This window comes from Fundulus heteroclitus, chromosome 14, assembly GCF_011125445.2.
Source record: "Fundulus heteroclitus isolate FHET01 chromosome 14, MU-UCD_Fhet_4.1, whole genome shotgun sequence".
NCBI lineage: Eukaryota > Metazoa > Chordata > Actinopteri > Cyprinodontiformes > Fundulidae > Fundulus > Fundulus heteroclitus.
Genome location: NC_046374.1, coordinates 3,201,896 through 3,212,681, shown reverse-complemented (window position 1 = coordinate 3,212,681; position 10,786 = coordinate 3,201,896). Strand labels below are relative to the sequence as shown.

General features: G+C 41.9%; 1 protein-coding gene across 1 annotated transcript; it reads left to right on the top strand.

The window, feature by feature from the left end:
* Positions 1–9,944: 9,944 nt before the first annotated feature.
* Positions 9,945–10,786, top strand: LOC105936033 (histone H1). The gene has a single exon (XM_012876675.3). The coding sequence runs from the start codon at positions 9,974–9,976 to the stop codon at positions 10,568–10,570; it is 597 nt and encodes a 198-aa protein (XP_012732129.2). The 5' UTR covers positions 9,945–9,973; the 3' UTR covers positions 10,571–10,786.

Below are 10,786 nucleotides of genomic sequence, written 5' to 3'. Positions count from 1 at the left end.
TACTACTAGAGAGCAATGGTTTTACCTAGATTACTATATTTAATTTTATTGCACTACCTTGGGGAAGAATTTACAGTAACCTAGAAAATTGTGAGCTAGTGATTTGAAGATTATCAAAGATAATGAGAATAAGATGGTCAAAGCAATGCTCCAGCTTCATTATCAAACTTCATTTTTTTTCTATTTTAATTTTTTTTTTTTTATTACAAAAGGTCCCCCCCTGAGCTTCATTCTGCTCTCCGACCAGCCCATCTATCCACACTTACACACAGTTTAGTGTTCCTGGAATTAGAAATACATAATGCTTTAATGCTGCCAGTCGTTCACTGGGCAGGAGATCCCCCTGATATTTTTGCCGCATCAGCAAAACTCTGCAATGTCCACCTTCTTGTCAGGGTAAAATTGCAAATCCCAGAATTTTCCAACTCACTGCCAGGATACCAGATGAGTTTTTGATCGCTCAGCCTTATATTTATGTTTTATGTTAAAGAGCAAAGCAAAATAACTTAATGTAACTAACGAGGTTCTCAGGAACTGTATTGCATTGCGACAGTTCTGTCTAATCATTCTTCTGCCTATCAGAATAAATATGGAAAAATGTTAGTCTTTTTATTACTACAGTAGTCTACAAAGCAAACACCTCATTATCAGATAAAAGAGCCAGGGGAGGCCGAGAGCACCACGGATCGCTTGACTCCAAGGATCTGTCTTTGGGGTGAAACAGTGTTCAGTCTCTTATGTTTAGCAGTACACTAAAATCATGAAGGCAAATTTCTCCCAGGGGAGACCAAGATACTTTGACTGCTGCTGAGGATTTAAAATATGTCTGCAGAGCTCCGAGTACTGTGCTGCTTTGTTCACGGTCCAAACAGTAAAAGAGACTATAATGTAAATGGCACACAGTAACCCAAACCACATTTATTCTCCCTCTATTATGTAACAGCTCCATGAAGAGCACACTTAGCCATAATTGCACAAAGGAAATGAATAACACATTAAAAGTTAATTATTCAGAATCATTAGTCAAGATGCAGTTCACCGAAAACAGCGCCCAGAGACGTTTGTAGATACTGTGGTATTTCAGGGTTATTAAATAAAGGAAAAGCAGCTCGTCACAACTGGTGTGTGGCCCTGAAAAGGGCCTTTTTGTTGTTTGTGTCAAACGGAGCCGTCTATTTTCTTTTTTTTTTTTTTTTTTTTGAATTGCATCTACTTTGTATTTCTTACATTTAAGGACACTGAATTTCATAAAGTGTCTTCCTTAACTAACTGCCTGGCTAGTATTAAACAGTGGTTAAGTGACAACTTCCTGCTTCTAAATTCAGAGAAAACAGAAACACTAATTATCGCACCTGAATGTAAAATCCCTCAGATAAAGCAATATATTGCTGACTTAGGCTCGTCTGTTCAGCCGAGCCTCAGAAGCTTAGGTGTTGTGTTCGACACAGCGATGTCCTTGGAGAACCACTCCAAACAATTAGTTAGAAACTGTTATTTCCAACTAAGAAATATCTCCAAATTAAGACCATTGGTATCAAAGGGTGAGTTGGAAATGATTATTCATGCTTTTATCTCCTCACGGTTGGACTATTGCAACAGTCTTTTTACATGCTTGAGCAAGAAGGAGCTAAACCGTCTTCAGGTTGTCCAGAACTCTGCTGCAAGGCTTCTAACTCACATAAACAAAAGAGATCACATTACCCCAGTATAGCTTGGTTTCACGTGACGTCACAGTGCTGCTGCGCGATACCGCGAAATTCAGATGGAGGGCAGGAAGTGAATTAGCTGAGGATCGGCCGTCTGAAATAATGCCTATGTTTTGTGTAGTTTACGGCTGCTCCAATCGTTCGAACCGAGAAAAGGAAAAGAGCTTTTACAGAGTACCAAAGATTGTTGTCCATAAAGGTGAAAACTGTAAAAAGCTCACAGAACAACGCCGTAGAAAATGGATATTAAACTTACGTCTGCGGTCTGGAGGAGCAGAGTCTGCCAACGCCCGTGTCTGCAGCGACCACTTCGTCGGAGGTAAGCTATAACGTTATGTTAGCTAGCTAACTTGTTTTTGTGGTTGTGTTTATATAGCATACGGTTGTCGTTAAATGCTCATTTACTTAGTAATGATTAACTTCATTGGGACTGTTTAGGCTGTCCTAGCGCTTTGGGTGACGTTGAGTCGGTAGACTGGGCTCCGACGGTAAACCTCGGTTACCAAAAAACTAAGCCCAAATCGGAAGCCTCTCTTCAACAAGAGAAGAGGATGAAGCTCAAAGAAGATCAACAAAGCCGGTCGGGATGTGCAGAGGCCATGTTGGATCTCCAAAAGACAGCTGAGAGCCTGGGTATGAGCTCCGATCTAACGCAGACAGGCGACTGCTCTGAACCGAAGCAGCCAGCTGACAACCCACAATCAGAAGGCAGCAGTGGGGACAATGGGACATTAAATGATCTAGGTAAATTATTGGACTAAGATGTGTAAACAGCATTATTATTAAATGTTACATACATAATAAATTTTTATGAATTAACTAATTATGCTCCCCACTGCTATATTGCAGCCTATGCAGATGCCGGATGCCAGACTGAGCTAACCATGGATGACATTGAGAAGATGGAGGCTGTTCTGGGACAGATCACAACAGAGCTGGGAGATCTTCGAACCAAAGCACTGGACACACAGTTCAACCAGGAGTCCTTTGAAAAAAATGAAGACAAGACAAAGTTCTACACAGGCCTCCCCAACTTCTTAGTTTTAATGCAGATTTTTGAGCTGTGTGAACCCTACATTCCCTCTGGTCCTATGTCTGTGCTGTCAAAATTTGAACAGTTAATTTTAGTTTTACTGAGGCTGAGACTAAATCTCCAACTGAAAGATTTAGCTTTCAGGTTTAAGATATCTCTGCCCACCGCTTCTAGAGTTTGGCATAAAATAATTGACATACTTCATGAAAGGTTAGAATTTCAAATTGAGTGGCCAGAGCGACATGTACTTCAAGCTACAATGCCAATGGGATTCAGACAGGCATTTGGATGTAAAGTTGCTGTGATAATTGACTGTTTTGAAGTTTTTATCGAGAAGCCCTCTAATTTACTAGCCCAAGCACAAACATGGTCAAACTATAAGCATCACCATACTGTAAAATTTCTGATTGGTGTTGCACCCCAAGGCTATGTCACTTACATATCTTGTGCCTGGGGAGGGAGAGTCAGTGATAAACAGATCACAATAGAGAGTGGCCTCCTAAATAACCTGTTACCTGGAGATATTGTTCTAGCAGACCGTGGGTTCAATATTGGCGACAGTGTGGGATTTTACTGTGCTTCACTACAGACACCTGCATTTACCAAGGGGAGAAAACAGCTGTCAGCGTATGAGGTGGCAGAAACTAGAAAAATAGCTAATTTGCGTATTCATGTTGAGAGAATCATCGGTTTAGTCAGAAGAAAATATCAGATTCTGCAAAGCAGGGCTATGCCCATAGAGCACATGGCAACAAAACCAGGTGAGGCACTAGCATTGATTGACAAGATTGGGGTTATTTGCTGTGTCTTGTCTAATCTTTCTCAGTCTGTCGTCCCATTGGAGTAAGGAGGAGGGGGGTAAGGATAATCAGTCAGTCCAGTACCTGAGCCCTGACACACATCAATCTGTAAATATGTAATGTAATTTAAATATGTTTTGAAATGTAATGATAGTTTTAGGTCTTTTAAGAGGGGTCTAAAGGCAATTGCTGACAAACCCAATCTTGTAAATAAACCACCATGTGTTATTCATCTTATCAATGGCATTTAATTTTTACAGTAAACATTCTTTCATCACATTACACATGTACGTTTGTAACTTGCTGTCCCAGTATTTCTGGAAGTACACTTTTTCTAAAAAAAATACTCAACTTTAGGAATCACATCATCCCAAAGTTCAAAATCAGGCAAAATCCTTTCCACAAAAATGTCATTGCGGTTCCACACAACAAAGTCACAGTACTCTGCATCTACAATGTGAAGCTGTGCCTGAACTTGGAAGTAGTAATCATGACTCCGGTCCAGCATGACATGATCCCCATCGTTGATAAGGCAGAAGCCCTTTCTCCCAGCACACAAACGTAGATTGGCTTCATCTTGGTAAGAGTATGGACACTAAAATCACAGTGAGAAGGACATGTGAACAATAGATTAGAAAATATATTTTCGGCTTTTTTGCTCAGTTCAGGGGTCCGTTCTTCGTAAGTTGCTTAAAACATCCAAGATCAAATGAGACATCCAAGATGACTTCATCCGGCTAATCATGATCCGGCTAATTGGGTTCTTCGAACACACCTGTTGTTTATGATTAGTATGGCTGGATTGAGTTATCTGAGATACCTGCGTGTTCATGCGTTTGTTTAAAAGGGGAAATGTATCGATAGTAGAAACATTGATCAGCAATGCTGCTATTGGCTGTTTAGCATGGCCAAAGAACGCCCACAGTTTTTCTCCCAAGCAGAACACGAGCTGGGAAGGTTATGCTGAATTTGAGTCATTAATTAAAACACCTCAAAATATGTTAAAACCAGGAGAGAGGGATGGCAAAAAGCAGCAGACAAATTAATGCGTAAATACTGTCCATAGTGAATGTTTCTATCACTTTCTACAGTATGAATTTTTGCATTTTAATAATCTCATATTTACTTTGTTCTTTTATGTCAGAGCCTCCATGGGACCCACTAGAATATGGGGAAAAGTAAAAGTGAAATACAAGAATATTCTACAAAATGGTAGCCTTTAATTATTATACTTTAATTTAACAAGGCACTTGTTACGTCAGGACATCCAAATTTCAGTGTCATTCCTTAGACACGGGAAGTAAAGGACGTGTGCAAACTCTATAAAAAATGAAGTTTTTCCTTTTCCAAGTCATCCACAGTTTACACGGTAAAACTGTATTGCTCCGTGTCTAGATAATCCATCCATAGTTTTTTCTAATACAATATACGGCTCGACAGGAAGCAAGCCTTTCAAACTTCACAATAAAGTTTATTCTTACTGAATATGATAAAAATAAAAAGGAAACCATCATACAAATAACTTAAATATTTTATATTTATGGCTCCAACACAACTTTTTCCTCTTTAAAAGCCACTGTTAAATGATGTATGTCTGTTTATAACAGCCACCAAGAAAAATCTCTCTACAATTACACTGTCGCGCTGCGCTAAAGGATCCTGTCTATTACGCAATTGAATACACGATTAATTTATAAAACTCTGCAAATTATTCTTGCACCTTCTGTAACAGGTTGCCGTTGTAAAAACGGACGACATGGCTGCACAGACTTCCCTATCTCCTCCGTTTATACAGGCGTGATCTAATCCTGTTTACATGAAATAAGCCTGTTAGCGAGCAGGCTTAAGCTTGCACACATGTTGCTATGACAACAAGTGCAGGATGTCTTTAGAAGAACCGAACGATCCAAGATCATGCCAAATCGTCAACAATCAAATCCAGCTAACTGAGTTAGCGACGTACGAAGAACGGACCCCTGGACTTTAGACTCAAAGATTTAGGGACTTTACTACAACATAGACTGTATTATCACCTTCATTTCGCAGATGCCAGTTCCGTGACAGTCACAAGCGACAATCCCATCAGGAGAGGATCCCATGTATGGCCACTTGGGATTCAGCCAGAGACCACTGTCCATACAGGAGAAGCCTGCATGCTCCCGACCCATCAGCTTCTCATATGCTCCTCTGGCTTGTGCCTCATGTTTGCATCCATAACTGTAAACAGTACACATGCAAAACATGAAAAAGAAATTATTACTTAGTATTGGATGTGTAGAGCCAGTTCAGTGATTTCAATGCCATTACCCTAAACCTTATACTTAGTTCTACTCCTGCATAACCCTAACCTTATAACCCTATAACGTATGTTGACTCTTCAGAGCTGTCCATACCACAAATGAACTATGAAAACAGTAAACATTTGTTCTAATGTAAAAAAGGTCTACAGTAGATGGCAGAGTAAGGACCACAGCTTTATAGTTGTGGTATGGACTCTCCTCCCACTTCATAGAACACTTTTTTAGTTACAATTCTTAATGTAGACAGCCTCATACCCCAGATCTTACCTCTGCCTTACCCTAATTCAAACCCTTAATACCTTGTAGCTGCTGTGGTGAACCTATATGCTTCTGGGTAGCATATGGCCTTGATCAAACTCGTTGATGGTTGCTGGGGGTTGGTCCTTAGCACTTGTTTAAGCTTAGAGGCAGTTATGCGCCCAGCTCTTTGTCTAAACCAAGTCCTGCCTGCGCTCTGACTCCGAGTTGACCTCTCTACAGCCTGGACCTGGGACAGGGTGAGCTCTTCTATCTTGAAATCCTGGCATAGCTCTCCAAGCTCTTTGGGGGGTAACTGCAGTGTGTCTGGTGTTCTGTATTCAAGAAGAGTTTTAGGAAGCATGCTAGATACGGGAATGAAATCTTGTGGTAAGGCTCCCTAGCCATCAATGCTGCACTCCTTGGGCAGTTTTTGCTTAATTTTGCAAAAAAACTAGCATATGTCTCTGACCCTCTCTTCACTCTTGGGCATGGAACTGGAAGTCATTTCCCAACCTTGTTTATAGTTGTCCTGCCGTCAATGGAGCTGTCAAGCTTTTTTTTTTTGGATTTTGCTGAGGAGAAGTCAATCTGAGCTACTGGAGCAGCAGGAATCTGAAAATAAGTTAATACAAATAAGATCATTATATTTTATAACATATCTATATGCAGTATAAATCTGCCGTTTATCTGATGGCTGTGAAGAAAACAGGTAGGGCTATCATCACAGGATTGAGATGACAAACTGTGTTTATGTGGGTCTTTGCTGTCTTAGCTCCTCTTTGCCCAACAGGTAAATTATCACCCTACCTTTTTTACATGTGATGGCATCAGCCACTTGCACTGCTCTGTTGTGCAGGAAGCTGCATCTCGCATTTTTACCCCAGCTTCAATGGAAAAAAGCACTGCTCCTACATGAGAACATGATTCTGATAATCTGTGAATAGAATACAATATGACATTTTTTTAAAACCCAAATTGCAATCTACACAAGGAGCAAAGTGCAATCTATATCAGCACATTTTTGATGATGTGTAATACAGCCCACTTATACTAATATGGAGTAGCCCCTTAAATGATGAATAAACATGTTTATCCCTTAACGTTACAGCTCTCCCTGGTTCTGAAGTACACTGTCAGTATGCTAGTAGTAGTGCTACATGTGTGTGTGTGAGAGAGAGAGAGATCTCGTGGTAAACATCCTAGCCTTACTTACCCTGCCATGCAATTGCAATGAGCTGCAATAACTTCTCCATCCTTCTTCGCAATAATCCACGTCTTCAGAGGTGTTTCGCTTGAACGCTGAGAGTGGTTTACCTTGAAACATAAACAACTGTCAGGCTAACGTTGTTGTTAAGATGTGTTGCATGACCGTTGATGATCGTTCACTATAGCCGCTACCGTTAATGCTAGCATCTTTTAACACATAAAACAATATAAGAACAAACACTCACCCTGGCGAAGACTAAAGTATTATCGTCGTGGAGACGTTTGGTGCCGAGGTTGTGGACCCACCCGCAGACAAAGAAGTTATATGCCTCCATACTTTTATAGGCCTTCATTTGCTGTTTAGTGTAGAACGATGTCTGAAGGACCAGATAGTTTGTTATATCAACGGCCTCCACTGTCGGCAAATCTTTAAAATTCACACATCTTCATGAGGTACGGGTCACGTCCAACATATCTATTAATTAACTCCTTGTATCTATGTCTTGATATAGGCTCTAACTCCATACAATACGGGCTCTCGGTAACGGTGTCCTCCATGTTTACGCTGGCTTCATAGACTTCCTGCCCTCCATCTGAAATCGCGCCCCCTGGCCGCGTCATAATCATCACGTGACTGAAACCCAGCAATTGGCAGCTTTGCACTGGTTACCGGTCCAGTATAGAATCCAGTTCAAAATTCTTGTCTTTACTTTTAGAGCCCTGCATGATCTGGCTCCTCCCTACATTTCTGAGCTGATACAGCTCCGTAGTCCCATAGTCTGACGTCATTGGGCCAATCATTGTTAGTGGTCCCACACACTTATTTTAAAACTAGAGGGGATCGCTCATTCCAGGCAGTGGCTCCGAGGCTGTGGAATGTTTTGCCTCTCTCTTTACGTTGTTTAAACTCTGTTGCTTCTTTTAAAAAGCAACTAAAGACGTTGCTATTAAATCAGGCTTTTAATTAGACATGTGGGTTTTATGGTTTCATTTGTATGTTTTCCATTTTGTTTTAAAATGCTGTTTAGTATTGCTGTATACTGTTGTTGTTTTTTTTTTTTTTTTGTATTTGTATTTTACTGTGAAGCACTTTGTGATTTTTATCTGAAAAAAGTGCTATATAAATAAATTTTACTTACTTACTTCTTACACCGTCTGCACTGTTTCTGGAGCTGGCATTTTACCATCTCACTGTACATGTGTAGTGACAATACATTCCAAATAAATTCAAGTTCAGTTCATATAATTATTGGAATCAGGTGAGCTGGAGAAGAGACAAGGGCCAGGATTGGGAACCACTGCCCTGAAGGAAATGAAGACAGAGTTGTTTTGGTTTTTCTTTTGTCTATTATCATATGGTGGCTATTTTTTATTGCTTCTATTTAATGAATATCTGAGGGTTTCCATTTGCCTGTCACTTTGCAACTGGTGAGCTTGAATTATTTTTCATTCTAACCCAGGAAGAGACAGTCTCCACTTCCTTTCATCTTGTCTTGATCCTGGTAAACATGAAATACAGCAGCATGTATTGCTGCGTCTGGATGACCTGACAATGTTTACGTCTTTCAAATGGCTTAAAGTTGGAGTCTCTGCTGTCTCTGAGATCATCACCCTTTTTGATTTGAACATGTCAGCAAACTTTCCTAAATCTAAATTCATAAATAAAATGTGATGTGGAGCATTTTTCTTTACAGGTTTCAACGTCAGAAAGGAAACATCCATGTCAGGAAAATGCTGAAGCTGGGGGGGGTGGGGGTGGGGGTGGGGGGGGGGGGGAATCCAGCAGTTATGATTAAAATAATTTCATACTTTATATTGTGCCACGCCCTGTTCATGCCAAACTGCTACACAATCTATATAGAGTAAATCATTTATTTAATAAACATTTAGTATGGCCAGACTGCGATGCTGCATGGAAAGAAAAGCAGAAAATCTGAAAGCAAAGATCCAACAATAATGCAGCAGCATCCAAGCTGAAGTGTTGAAGAATATGTGCAGCACGAAGTCCAGAACTTTCCTCATCTCCCGCTGGTTCTGGTGAGAACAGTGGATAGGTTGTGTTCCCCTGAGCTGCAGCACATTTGGTTCCGAAAACAATGATTTTGGAGTCAAAGTTTCTACTTGAAATATTAGATAAAAACCAGAGACGCGCTCCAGAGAAATGAGCCCAGACCGGCTTATTCACAGACAGCGTCCTTGTGTTTACTGGCGGAGGAAACCTCCTTATTAAATATAGAACCCAAAGAACCACTGGAAGATTTTGACCTGTGCTGTGTTCACATATGCCTCTGCTAACAGAAACGTGGCATTTATCCTGTGTGCGAACTGATTTTAGATATTTTAGGAGAGTAAATGTGGCGAAAACCCGCCGCTCGCTGCACCAAATCGCAGCCTGTCTGACAGGTGCGGAGGCTCCTGAAACGAAAAGACAAAGTCCTGGAGAGCAAACAGGACGTTGGTGTGTAGAGAGGAGGCTTTTCTTCCTGCTAACGCAACTTTTATGGAATAACTCCTTCATTTGGAGAGGATTTAGAGTCTAAAAGGAGACGGAGAAAACACAAGTGCGGCGATGTTTGAGGCGGCAGCGGAGCGGCGGGCTGAGTTGTTTCTTCACGGTTCTCATGTGTGTTATAAGTTCCGCCTCCTGCTCTGAGCCGCACACGTTCACAGGAACATTAGCGGAGAAACATGGCAGAAGAAGCTCCAGCAGCGGCGCCGGCTAAAGCCCCGGCCAAAGCCCCGAAGAAGAAGGCCGCCTCCAAGGCCAAGAAGGACGGACCCAGCCTCTCCAAGCTGATCGTGGCCGCCGTGGCCGAGTCTAAGGAGCGCAAGGGCATGTCTCTGGCGGCGCTGAAGAAGGTGCTGGCCGGCAAAGGCGTGGATGTGACCAAGGCCAACAAGCGCATCAACACCGCCGTCACCAAGCTGGCGACGGCAGGAACCCTGAGCCAGACCAAAGGCACCGGGGCGTCGGGCTCCTTCAAGCTGGCAAAGGACAGCAAGGCGGCTAAACCAGCCAAGAAGGTGGTGAAGAAGAAGGCTCCCGCTAAGGCCAAGAAGCCCGCAGCCGCCGCCAAGAAGGCCAGCACCCCCAAGAAGGCTGCCCCTAAGAAAACAGCCGCTAAGAAGTCCCCCAAGAAGGCTCCGGCCAAAAAGTCCCCCAAGAAGGTGGTGAAGAAGAGCCCTAAGAAGGCAGCTGCTGCCAAGAAGCCAAAGGCTGCAAAGAAGCCTGCAGCCAAGAAAGCTGCAGCCAAGAAGCCCGCAGCTAAGAAGGCCAAGAAGTAAATCTGCTGCAACCAGCACTCAGTGCACCAAAGGCTCTTTTCAGAGCCAACACATCCACCATTAAGACTTGGTTCCTCATTATTTCACCACATAATTAGTAGAAATTAATAAACCCAATGCATCTTATGCTGCACAATACAGCTAAATGCAACTAAATTATATAACATGGGTTTATGATGCTTCCAAGTTTTCAAGTTAGAGCTTCTTTCATTAAAC

Bases quoted from the DNA above. Each gene is read 5' to 3' on its own strand.
- LOC105936033 (XM_012876675.3), top strand. From the start codon at position 9,974: ATGGCAGAAGAAGCTCCAGCAGCGGCGCCGGCTAAAGCCCCGGCCAAA.